At 37.7% G+C, this 13,886-nt stretch overlaps 1 protein-coding gene across 4 annotated transcripts in view; it reads right to left on the reverse strand.

Annotated features, from left to right (window-relative positions):
- LOC139963359 (ATP-binding cassette sub-family A member 2-like) overlaps window positions 1-13,886 on the reverse strand; it is an 84,782-nt gene that overhangs the window by 36,133 nt on the left and 34,763 nt on the right. For all 4 annotated transcript variants that reach the window (XM_071964030.1, XM_071964029.1, XM_071964028.1 and 1 more), the window contains exons 11-21: window positions 11,024-11,605; window positions 8,281-8,409; window positions 7,470-7,734; window positions 6,836-7,115; window positions 6,092-6,206; window positions 5,300-5,490; window positions 4,395-4,548; window positions 3,690-3,894; window positions 2,873-3,013; window positions 2,074-2,138; window positions 1,177-1,286 (exon numbers count right to left, since the gene is read on the reverse strand). In XM_071964030.1, coding sequence (XP_071820131.1) covers window positions 1,177-1,286; window positions 2,074-2,138; window positions 2,873-3,013; window positions 3,690-3,894; window positions 4,395-4,548; window positions 5,300-5,490; window positions 6,092-6,206; window positions 6,836-7,115; window positions 7,470-7,734; window positions 8,281-8,409; window positions 11,024-11,605 — 2,237 coding nt within the window. The remainder of the gene's footprint in view (window positions 1-1,176; window positions 1,287-2,073; window positions 2,139-2,872; window positions 3,014-3,689; window positions 3,895-4,394; window positions 4,549-5,299; window positions 5,491-6,091; window positions 6,207-6,835; window positions 7,116-7,469; window positions 7,735-8,280; window positions 8,410-11,023; window positions 11,606-13,886) is intronic.

Here is a 13,886-nt window from a genome sequence, read left to right on the forward strand (position 1 = left end):
GAGCCTCATTAAAAGCTTTCAATGTAAAGTGTGACACTTTTCTCTATTACCACACCTGGAAGGACTTCCAGACAAATTTACTATGAGAAGACTATACGAACATAAGCTGTGATGCAATTGTTTATAGACTGTGCTAGCATTCCTTACAGCATGACAAATTATAAACAGCAATTACCAGTTGACTTCCTCTGCTGATCAACAAAGCACAAACTTAGGGGAATAAAACCAAGAAACAAGAGACCTGCACAGATATAATTAAGATCCAACCATGCAGCAACCTCAATGCCCTTGCAGGTGACATTTTCATGTTCTATGAGATGATAATTACATGTTGTGCCATCTGCTATAAAGCCTTGGACACTACAACATACTAAACCACATTCAAGCACCTCTGATGTGGAACAACTCTGATGTGGAACGATTGATATAGCATAGCATTATGAAATTGAGCTGTATCAGTCAGAGATGAAATGAGTTACTAACAAAATCATAAGCACGAGCTCTCACTGCATAATGATTTTATCATATTACAGTTGTAATGTGACCTTTGACCTATTCGTTCAATTTAAAGGATATGAACCATACCATAGACCATAGAGGTTTTGTGTTTATGAGAAGTTTTACATCCTACCAATGTTGCAACAACTTGACAGTCTTTGTGATTGACAATGTTGTCACATAATGAAAAATATAAACAAATTAAAAACAAAAACAAAATATAAATATAAATCAAACCTTGATAAGTATTCAGATGACTGAAGCAAATATGAAAATATGATCATGACCTGATTATTATAGAGAATGCAACTATGGCAAGTTACATATTTATAAGTGATAATTGGATAATAAATTTTGAATGTTTAACCAAAACAGTGATCTGTAAAGACAAAGCAAGGCTTCCTCGAGAAGATACTAAAATGAAATGACTAAAATTTCCATCTCACAGCTTCCCAGCTCGGACTAAGATCTCTTGCCGATAATGTCAATGTGATAGGTCGTCACCAGGGTATGATGGATACCCTGGTGAATGTATGAATCACCATCTTCATAAATATCACCAAACTGCCATAGCAACCCAATATAAGCAATCTTATGCTTGGAATTAATATGATGTTTAGAATATCTAGCTATTTATCAGTCAATTAATGGCTTCTTTTGAAATACTGCATTACTTACATGGTTGTGGTTTTTCCGGCTCCGTTGTGACCCAGGAATGATGTAATTTGACCTTCATACATATTCAAACTCAGCTTATTCACTGCTACTTTGTGACCGTCTTTGTAAATCTGAGGAGGGCAAAACGGTAAATTAATATTTGATATACTAGCATACATTACTATTGTATCAAAATATGGAGGAAACAAACATAAACAATTACACTATGATAAAATTTATGTCCCTATAATGTAATACAGGGATATAAGAATTTAATTGAACATTAAGTGTCTTTCCAAATGCTGTTAGAGATATTACTTACACACATTTATTATAAAGTAGGGAACGTTTTATATTACTGTACGAATTGTTATGGTTTTTGGTTTACAATTTGTTGTACTATTTGTTTTGCTATTTGTTTATCTATTTGTTATACCACTTGTTCTACTAGCTGTTGTACTGGTTGTTGTGCTATTGGTTATAACACAGCTAGTAGAACAAGTGGTGTAACAAATAGATCAACAAATAGCAATAGCAAATAGCAATAGTATACAGTTTAATACCCTTGTACCTATAACTTGTGTTGACCAAGTCTGGCCGAGCCATGAAATACTTTCACATTCAGAGAAAGACATATTGGTATGTTTGTATTTTCACCCCAACTAAAAATGGAATGATCCAGTTTTCTACAGTTCATCCAGATGGGACAGTGTGATTGTGTAAATCCCACCTTGAACCACTTCACCTGAAACCACCACACTGGCCGTTTCAAGGCACAAACACTGATATAAAGGGGGTTGATTACATCTAGAATTTCACAAACTCAAAAATTATATTCCTCTTCCAGCCTTATAAAGAAAATGTACGACATGTTATTAAGAAGAGACAATTACTTAAAAGGAAGAAAGAAAACCAGACCTTGGTGAGATTCTGAATAGAGACACCGAGAGGTAAGTCAGAAGGCTCTGCTTCACAAGTAATGCCTGTATAGGGTAGAACAATAAACAAGATCAAAACAAAACAATAAAGAAGATAAAAAGAAAACAATGGGGGTATTCTTCTCCATTAAATGATATGGAAATGTCCTATTCTTTCATTTAAATACCACTTCCCCTAGAAGAATCCAGAGTTTGAGTTTCCCAATTCTGAATAAGATGGACATTTTCTCCATTTTGTCATTTTTTATCTTTAAAAATAACAGTGTCGGTGATGTCTTTTCTTTTCTCTTTTGTTATTGTTTTTCTTTCTGCTTTTGAAAGATCTCAGGAAAAATATTGAATTTCCTTGCTTTCACCAACCATAGCATTTTTTACCCATCAAAAAGTCACTCATCAGATATTCCACATTTCATCACATGACAATGGAAATGTATAAACTGTTTGCTTTGTACTTTGATTGATCATAAATTAATTAATAGATTATGAGAAAAAAATAGATAAATTAGATACATATTTTTAATCAAAATGGGGTAACCTTTACTGATATCTAATGCTTGCTTTAATGTCTATTACTTTCCCTGGAGAATGATAAAGCATAGTTTTGCCATACCAAGCCATGTAGGTATCAATTTCAAGCCGTAAGTTGTTACAGACATAGATGCCCTCTGAAAAATTGATTACATCATGAAAGGAGATTTTAAACCACAACCTCAAAATTTTGCCAAATTCTGTCAACTTCACCCTCGGGAGATTTATCACACATAGGAAGACACATTTACCTTCGTTTCTGATCAACAATTCCTGATCTTCCTCCGTGACTGACAATGGTCTGTTTCCTCCATCGGTCAACCCTGAGGAACTACTAAACCAGTAGGAATACTGCAAAGGAAAGTACCAAGGTCTGGGGAGCCCATAGGATCCTAAAATATTTAAAGGAAAGTAGAAGGGGGGAAACGAATGAGGATAATTAACGAATGAATATTTTCTTCATTCCAGTTCAAATGATCTCAACGATAAAGACATGCAACGTGTAAGATAGTTTATAGTAATGCTGTTGTTATGTAGTTAATATGTTAATGCACTATGGTTATATCTATTGGGATGTGTACTAGCACACCGTTATATCTAAGTTCACCGGTATTGTGAGAGCGTGGTGGCCAATTGGGCTAAGGCGTCGGACTCTAGATCCAAGGATTGCTGGTTCGATTCATGCTTAGTTCATTGCGTTGTGCCCTTGGGCAAGATGCTTTATCCCACTTGCCTCTCTCCACCCAGGGGTTAAATGGGTACCTGTGAGGTAACTTGTCATTGGGCGCAGTATATTACTGCTGCCGCCTGGAGGGATTGTCTCTGGGACAGGTTATCATTGACCAGGGGTAATATAACATCTGTAAAGCGCTTTGAGACCTATCGCTGGTGTAAAGCGCTATATAAAAATCAAATATTATTATTATTATAACGTGATGATGCTCAGTAGTGTGTTACGTATCAATCTGTATCTCAGCCTACTTTTGTGTGCGTGAGAGACTCACCCCTCAACACCCTCAATAAAAGCAGAATTAAGAAAAGCTCCCGAGAGAATGGAGGTAACCTCACCTGGATAGACGTTTTCCACGTACCAGACGATGATGGCATACAGTACCGTGTCCACCAACAGAATGATCCAGAGTTGAAATAAGTTTAAGTCGTCGTGCTCTACTGGACTGCTGAAGAGGTTATTCCAGTGGACGCCTTCGCCCCCGATCTCGTAGAGGGCAAAATAACGAGCTCCGAGGCCAAACGCAGTAGGAGAGAATATCGACTGGAAGGAGGAACATGAGAAACGGTGACTTTGTGAAATGAAACGTTGTTTTGAGAAATGTCACATAAAGATTAGTAACAAAGTGCAAACAAATGAACCGATCTATTAGAAGCATGATGAGGCAATGCAAAGCCTCCACCAAACCAAACCCACCCACCCCTCCTGCACCCCCCCCCCCTCCCTGGCTCATATCCTTCGGGTCCTCCATACTCTCTACATTTCTACAGTGTGACCAGCGAGACTTAATTCTCACATTTAACCAGTTAACCAGTTTAAGCCAAAGGCCTTTTCGTTGAGCTGGAAAATATAAAAATATTTACTTTTCAGTCTCTTTGTGACACAAATAAAATTTCTACTTCATACCCCTGTTCATACTTTTCAAACAGAAATGAGCAAACAATAAGACAAAGAATGTAATGAGTACACACATTTAGGCACAAACGCCTCCCCTCGTCACATTAACGATAAATGAAATGTTGCAAAGGTTCTTTCGTACTTACAGCCATCATCTTAATCTGTGAGGGGATGGTGACGTACGCCAGTGACTCCTCTCTGATTTGAATGTAGATGCAAGGTACGTACGTGGTGAAGTAAATGATGCCAGCGCAAGCAGAAGCCAATTTGGCCTTGGAGAAGAAAACACTAATCACAAAGCTGAAAGAGAGACATAGCGTGATAAATAATCTTTATTTTTGGAAAAAAAACGGTCTTATGAACAAGCTTTGCTTATGTTTATGATCTTTGCCAATAGACGTGGCCCTTCTGCTGATGTTAACGGTCCTTTTATGATATCAACAGTCTTTGCTGATATAAAAGATTTTTCAAATGATGTTGTTACATCTTACTGATATAAATGGTTTTTACTTATACAAATGATCTTTGGTTCATGGTACTGTCTGATATGAACGGTCTTTGCTGACATAAAATGGTCGACACTGCTGTTTATGGTCTTCACTGATATGAATAGTCTTTCTGACACACTCAGTTTTTTTTTCTTCATACAAACGGTCTTTGCAGATATCAACAGCCTGTGTTGATATAAATGGTCTGTGTTGATATAAATGGTTTTTACTGAAAGAAATGGTCTTTACTGGTGTATACGGTCTGTGTTGATGTAAAAATTCCGAGTTGATGTAAATCTTTTCTAAGGATATGAACAGACTCTGCTGGTATGAACAGTCTTTACTGGTATAAATGGTCTGTGTTGATTTCAACATTCTGAGTGGATATAAATGGTTTATGTGGCTATTTAACAGTCTCTGCTGGTAAGAACAGTCCTTGCTGATGAAAATGGTCTTTGTTGAGATAACTTGGCAGCACCCGCCCAGAAGGGATCATGAAATGGTTCCGAGAGAATTGACAACTTTGAGAAACAAGAATTCCTCATCAACTTTGATTTACTCACCAAAAGACAATAACTGATGCAGAGAAGATAGTGAAGGTGATCCACACGATGACTGGATTGCTGTGCATCAAAATATTCCCGTAGTGGAGGATGGCTGTGATCGCCGCGACGATGACGGAGGCCTGCAGCATGCTGGTGATGAACCAGGCCACCCAATGAACGCCGTTACTCAAACCCATCATCTTCATGACCTGTAAAGCAGATAGAAAATTTGAGATTCCCGAGCATTTAATGATTCAGATTTGCTAAAAATTTTAATGCCTTTATGGCGTATGAGCCTGGGGTAATAAAAAAATCTCGGAACTTTGCAAAAATTGCGGTATAGGCTCCAGTTTGTATATGCTACAGTGTGTTAGGATAATAGTTTTTGTCTCCCTGCAGGTTGGATATCCATAGCTAATGAAAAACATGTGAACCACGGATCATATGCTACAAGGCTGTTGTTAGAAATTCACGAAAATTGAGAGGTGTAAATCCCGGAGGTAGAAAAGAAATCACAGATATTCTGCGAATTCGCGGAAAAAGCTCATGCCTGCGTATGTGAAGCTAAAGCTACCGGTAAGGGCTTCACTGTCTACAAGCAAATTTAAGAAACAAGTATAAATATAGGAAAACTGACATTATTGTATAACCAAACTTTGACAGTAAAGAACTTTATGCAAATTTTGTTTGTCATCTATTCCACTCAAAGTGTATAACTCATTTCTATTATTATTATTATTTTATTTTGTTTTTTACTATTTATTTTTGTTTTATTTGTTTATAATGTATAAGCATAGCAGAATCACATACCTCTTTTAACCTCTGTTCCTTCTCATACACAATGCTTCTGGTTAACATGGCCACATAGTAGACCCAAGACACGACCATAATCATCGGCATAATGTTGGCTATCATGAATAGAAAGCTGGAGGGGAAAAAAATATTACTAAAATAATATGGCATAATAAACAAAACAAATCTCACACATTCCAAACTGATATATATATCTAGGGACTACGAACCAGTATACGACATACAACGAATATGAATCAGGCAGTATCCAGTACGTTATCTGAATGTTCAGCATTCAATTTATTAAAAGATTTATATTGACATTGTAACGTTTGGCAAAGCAGTTCTAAATTCCTTTATACACAGTTTAACATACCATGTTTGCACACATACAGTAGTCACTGTTTAGCACTGCATGACATAGACTACCCAACTGTATTACTACAGGATACTACAGAAGAATATGTGTAAAACTTATGCTTTTCTAGGTAGCATGGGTCCTGTCTCGGGATTTTGCACAAGATATTGAATACGCATATTAACAACATAGCAAAGTCACTTGTCTTGACACAACATTTCACTACATATGGGAATATGTAAAGCTGACCTGTCTTGCAGGTTTCATGTATAATGTATATATAGTGTACAACTCCCTCTCTTGTATAGAACTGGTATCACTTACAGGAGTCTGTAATACTTATCTTGCAGATAACATGGATAAGGTATCTCCTCCACATAACCGCCTGAGTATGAAATACTTACTTATCTTGCAGATAACATGGATAAGGTATCTCCTCCACGTAACCGCCCGGTTCAGTGACTCGTCTGCCCACTCTTTTATCGATGATGGCTCTCTCGACGATGTCCTGCAGCCAAACGAATCCATAGGTGTAGTAGCCGATGACTCTGTGATGCTCCGAGCCAGGCTGCCAGAAACGGCGACGGATCAGGTCCGTCCTGGCCGTGTAACTTGAATTCTGCCGGATCTTGTAAACCACGTGTGCAGGGAGGTTACCATCTTGGTCGACATCAAAGACGAGGCCTGGGGAAGGAGAACGACTAGATCTGATGAGGAAGTCACACATCTTCTCGAGAATAACTCGTAAGAAATGATTTTAGAAAAAAGACTAGAATTTCTATCTAATGTAAATATCTTATTACTTCTAACCATAGCCGCATGGGTAGCCATTGAAACAGTCAATCAGTGACTGGTCAGCGATAGCCAATTAAAGACATCTGTTTTGAACTGGTCAATCACAGCAGGTTAATACCCAAATTACCAAAACTTCCCACATCTTTATTATTAATCCAACATTTGATCCAAAACAATAAACCAAGATCACACTCAAAGGTGTAACCTTAGGAACAAAGCGTTCGAGTCTCTCTCTCGACGTACTTGCAAATACAGTGATGTTTCTCGAAGCTGCCTTGTTCAGGACGAAATCGACCATGTCGTTCTCGTTCTTGAAGCCGACGAAGATGTCCCACTTGATCGGGCCCACCAGCGACAGCCACGCGCAGGCCACGTTGTCCAAGACATCGAGGTTCTGCTCTATGAGAGGCGGGGAGATCAGGGAGTCGTTGAGGATGAAGTTACGTACTTCCGGTTTCATGCTGACGTTCTGCATGAACTCTGGATGCGCGATGAGGGTTTTCTCCAACTTAATGAAAAAAACATCACACCAAAAAGATATCATATTTTAAGAAATATTTCTAGACATCACAAAAACAACAAATCAAATCATATTTTAGAGATATTACTTCACATCTCTAGTAAATGAGTGGACACAGCAGTAGGAGGCGACGCGTAGCAAACAGACCCACTATCATTAAACCGATGCTCCATCAATGATGTTTACAGCTGAAATACCATTCACTGATATGAAGCATACTAGCCAATCAGATGGACGAATTGAAGAGTATCCATACCATGGAGAGAACATATCAATGAATGAAATTATCCCTTCCCCCTCCCCCTTTCCCAAACCCCACCCCCACACACACACAGTCAAACTTCAGAAGAAAGCAAAAATAATCCTTTAGGTTTAGGTTGGTGAGAGCATTCCAACAAATTGTCAATTATAAGGCTACAAAAGAAACAGAAGATATCTTTACATTAGCTAACAATTTGAAACCACAGATTTAAAAGGTACTGTTTTTTTTCGCTCCAGCACTCTGTGTTTTGAAAGCTTATTTTGATGACAAACCTTTCCAAGACCCTCCAGAGCCATGATGGTTGTATTCATATGCAAGTACTCCCTCACTTCATGTGATATATTCAGCCAGGTCTCAGCCATGAAGGTGATGTTCTTGGCAAAATAGATGAAATCGCTAGCCTGAGATTTGAAATAAAAGTGATAAAAAATGTCTATGAGGCTTATTGAATGGTACAACATATATCAAAGAAACAACATCGTCTCGAGAAAGAAAATAAATTCTAAGATCTCCTCAAATATATGGAAATGTCAAGCAAACAATCCCACCTCCCCCTCCCCCCCCCACCACGCACAAAAAAAGATGAAAGATGAGAGCTTATCTTGAGTTTGATGTAGTTTCCATAAATGCATTATCAAAGTTAAGGCTAGCAGTCAAGCTTGTATGACTTCTTTTCAGTTTTATTCTTCAAAGAGAACTAATTAAATTTCCAGAGAGAAAGTACAATTAAAAGATATTAATAAACTTGACATCAATCTTATAGTGCACTTAATGTTAATAACCCAATATCCACATCATAAACCATTGATAAACTTTATAGTAATGAACACTGTGACATCATACGTTAACCTAAAGCTCTTATCATAATAAAATGAAGGATAAACATACAGATACAATACAATCTCTTCTCATTTGTGCATCACAAGACTCACAATTAAAATGTGAAGTATCTGTTTAATGTAAAAAATCACACTTTTGACTGCATCTTTGTCGGCACAGCTTCCCCCTCCAACCCCACTCCAAACGTCAAAATTAGCAAAAAATGTCAAACCTACTTCTCTTCTATCATTTAACACATTAATGAAGGCTTGAGGATACAGGAAATTCAACTTATGATGTTCTGATGAAAACTTTTACTCAAAATTGGGTCACAGAGTTCACTAATCTTCCTTGGAACTTATAAGGAATTGTCTAAGGCTTTTTGTCTAAGGCTTTGGAAGAAGGTAAAGCAACAAAGTGAAAAAAGTATGTTTGGTGATAGGGTAGAATACTAGTGTTTACACGGGTCCAAAAATCGGGAACCGGGTTCCCGAGAGCCGTTACCCGTCGGGTATCCGGGTACCCGAAAAAAAATTGTTTACCCTCGTGTATCACGATTTTCAAGAAATTACATATTGGATGCTGTTATAAATGAATCATATTCTCTACTGACAATGTTTTCATGTTCAAAAACGTAGGTGTAAGATAAGGTATAAAACCTTCCTCAATAATTTCTATTTGCTGTTGTTTCTTTCATTAACTTGTTAATAACTTCATATAATTAACATTACTACTAACATCGCACTGCCATCGCTGCTTATGCTTGTTCTCCACCTCTATTGTTGTTTATTGCTGTTATCTTCGACCACATGGTAGCCTAACACCACACAAAGTCAATGGGAAATCTGCCTAACCGTCGATTTGCCAATTTTCTATTTTTTTAAATCACACTTTGCGTAGGATTCGGGTAATAAATTAGGAACCGGGTAAGTATCGCATTGGGCGGGTACCCGGGTACCCGTATAACCCGTGCAAACACTATAGAATACCATGTTAAAGTATGTTTGGTGATAGGGTAGAGTTCCATGTTAAAGTTTGTTTAATGATAGGGTAGAGTACCATGTTAAAGTATGTTTGGTGATAGGGTAGAATACCATGTTAAAGTATGTTTGGTGATAGGGTAGAGTTCCATGTTAAAGTTTGTTTAATGATAGGGTAGAGTACCATGTTAAAGTATGTTTGGTGATAGGGTAGAATACCATGTTAAAGTATGTTTGGTGATAGGGTAGAGTTCCATGTTAAAGTTTGTATAATGATAGGGTAGAATACCATGTTAAAGTATGTTTGGTGATAGGGTAGAATACCATGTTAAAGTATGTTTGGTGATAGGGTAGAGTTCCATGTTAAAGTATGTTTAATGATAGGGTAGAGTTCCATGTTAAAGTTTGTTTAATGATAGGGTAGAGTACCATGTTAATGTATGTATAATGATAGGGTAGAGTACCATGTTAATGTATGTATAATGATAGGGTAGAGTACCATGTTAATGTATGTTTAATGATAGGGTAGAGTACCATGTTAAAGTATGTTTGGTGATAGGGTAGAGTACCATGTTAAAGTATGTTTAATGATAGGGTAGAGTACCATGTTAATGTATGTTTAATGATAGGGTAGAGTACCATGTTAAAGTATGTTTGGTGATAGGGTAGAGTACCATGTTAAAGTATGTTTAATGATAGGGTAGAGTACCATGTTAATGTATGTTTAATGATAGGGTAGAGTACCATGTTAAAGTATGTTTGGTGATAGGGTAGAGTACCATGTTAAAGTATGCGTGGTGATAGGGTAGAGTTCCATGTTAAAGTATGTTTGGTGATAGGGTAGAGTACCATGTTAAAGTATGTTTGGTGATAGGGTAGAGTACCATGTTAAAGTATGCATGGTGATAGGGTAGAGTTCCATGTTAAAGTATGTTTGGTGATAGGGTAGAGTACCATGTTAAAGTATGTTTGGTGATAGGGTAGAATGCCATGTAAAAGTATGTTTGGTGATAGGGTAGAATGCCATGTTAAAGTATGCGTGGTGATAGGGTAGAGTTCCATGTTAAAGTATGTTTGGTGATAGGGTAGAGTACCATGTTAAAGTATGTTTAGTGATAGGGTAGAATGCCATGTAAAAGTATGTGTGCAACGATAGTAGAATACAGTGATGGGTTATAAGACAGCTAAGTGATTATAACTTTGCTGGACGACTGACCTTGTCGATCAAGTCGTTTACATCCGGTGTGTTCGGTGAGTACGGGATCTTTGGATTCTGGAAGAGTACGTAGAGCAGGAGACCCAGGCTACGTTTCTGGATCGAGGTCAGGTGCTTGGAGAGCTCCTTGTAGTCACCCCGGTCTATCACCTCCTGGTTCACATGGACCTTGTCCCCGCACAGCCGTTCTTGCATCTGCACCCAGAGCTTGTACAACATACTGATAGTGACTGCCTTCTGGTCCTTGGGCTTAGGGGGCAGGGTGGGTGGTGGCTCAGTGGTAGTTGAGGGGGTGGTGAGTGAAGGAGTAGTCAAGGCCATTGGCGGTGATACCGTCGAAGACTGGTTACAGGGTGACGAACAGTTGGAGCTCTCGGTAACGTTGGTAGAGTTCACCGCTGACAGGGTGACATTCCCAACGGGAACCGGGGATGTAGTCTCATAGACAGGGTCGTCGGGTCCAGGCTTTGCTCTGTGGGGAGGGGGCGGAGGGGGTTCTTCTGGGCACGAATCAGCAGGCAGAATCTCGGCAAAAGCTACCAAGCTCTGCAAAGCATCCTGGAACAGGATGAATCGTTCAAGCTGCAAAAAGGAGAGAGGAGACCATCGTTAAAGGACATTCGCTATCTACAAACAAGTTCATTTCGACAAAGGTGACTTTCATTTTCCTCCAGCAAACTTTTGCTTTCATTTTCAGCGTTTGGTTTGATTTGTTATTTTAATTGTTGATCCAATATGATATTGGTTTACACTTTATACATCGATAATGAGTTCACAACAATGTGGGTCTCCAGTATTCCACACTGCACTGGATTTTTAATGCCAAGTATCTTTCCCTTTCATTTTTAATTAGTTTTTATTTCTGATTTCAATATGACACAATAAAAATATACTACATCAGTATACATAATATGAAAGTAACAACGCCCACATGAAACCAGGAAATTACTCAATTTCTAAAACTTCAGTATCACTCCTAAACCAATGTTAGTTGAACGATAACAGCCTACAGTATATCAAATGAATAACAAAACTAAAACAACCCCCTGAAACCTCTGAAACATTCTCAAATCATTCTCAATGGTTAAACACTTCCGAACCTACAGTATATCAGATGGATAACAAAACTAAAACAACCCTCTGAAACATTCTCAAATCATTCTCTATAGTTGAACACTTCCGACCTACAGTATATCAGATGGATAACAAAACTAAAACAACCCCCTGAAACATTCTCAAATCATTCTCTATAGTTAAACACTTCCGACCTACAGAATATCAAATGGATAACAAAACTAAAACAACCCCCAGAAACCTCTGAAACATTCTCAAGTCTTTCTCTATAGTTGAACACTTACAACCTACAGAATATCAAATGAATAACAAAACTAAAACAACTCCCTGAAACCTCTGAAACATTCTAAAGTCATAGAACACTTCTGACCTACAGTATATCAGATGGATAACAAAACTAAAACAACCCCCAGAAACCTCTGAAACATTCTCAAGTCATTCTCTATAGTTGAACACTTACAACCTACAGAATATCAAATGAATAACAAAACTAAAACAACTCCCTGAAACCTCTGAAACATTCTAAAGTCATAGAACACTTCCGACCTACAGTATATCAGATGGATAACAAAACTAAAACAACCCCCAGAAACCTCTGAAACATTCTCAAGTCATTCTCTATAGTTGAACACTTACAACCTACAAATATCAAATGAATAACAAAACTAAAACAACCCCCTGAAACATTCTCAAATCATTCTCTATAGTTGAACACTTCTGACCTACAGTATATCAGATGGATAACAAAACTAAAACAACCCCCAGAAACCTCTGAAACATTCTCAAGTCATTCTCTATAGTTGAACACTTACAACCTACAGAATATCAAATGAATAACACAACTAAAACAACTCCCTGAAACCTCTGAAACATTCTAAAGTCATAGAACACTTCCGACCTACAGTATATCAGATGGATAACAAAACTAAAGCAACCCCCAGAAACCTCTGAAACATTCTCAAGTCATTCTCTATAGTTGAACACTTACAACCTACAAATATCAAATGAATAACAAAACTAAAACAACCCCCTGAAACATTCTCAAATCATTCTCTATAGTTGAACACTTCCGACCTACAGTATATCAGATGGATAACAAAACTAAAGCAACCCCCTGAAACACTCTCAAAGCAATCCTAACAGCTACAGCCTAACATATTAATTGAACAGCATCATTGCTCGTTCTCTCTATGTTTCTACTGCCAACATTCACTTCCTGACCGTATCCTGTCTGTAATGACGCACTGTGTCGGCAGCTTGGCATGAAAAACCCCTACCATATTTTTCCATGTCAAACAAGAGTTTGTTAACCTAGCATACAAGGCACAGCCACCCTTACTCTACAATCAGCCAGCCTTCCAGCTGCTGTGATTTAATGAGACTTTGTACACACTCAACAACAAAACCAACTAGATTGCAAGTAAGAAATGTCACACTAGTTTTCCATACTGATTACTGTAAAGAGAGGTGTCTGTCCAAACACAAAGGAGACAGAAAAGAAAATTTATTGATTTCATTCAAATTTAATGATTTACTTCAAATTTAAATGATTTACTTCAATTTAATGATATACTTGACCCACAATTTACTCAATAGCTGACCTACACCATGTAACCTTGAACCACTAAACTGTTCTCACAACAAACTCACTTTATATCTATATCCATTGTTCCTAACCTATCGTTTCCTGTCAATTAGTCATATTCTCTGTGATACATTTTCTACTTCCTGTCAGTATCCCGACTGTAGCCGTTTTTTATGCAATGCTCTCATTTCAACTTCATTTGGG

Source organism: Apostichopus japonicus, chromosome 22 (genome assembly GCF_037975245.1).
Source record: "Apostichopus japonicus isolate 1M-3 chromosome 22, ASM3797524v1, whole genome shotgun sequence".
Taxonomy (NCBI): domain Eukaryota; kingdom Metazoa; phylum Echinodermata; class Holothuroidea; order Aspidochirotida; family Stichopodidae; genus Apostichopus; species Apostichopus japonicus.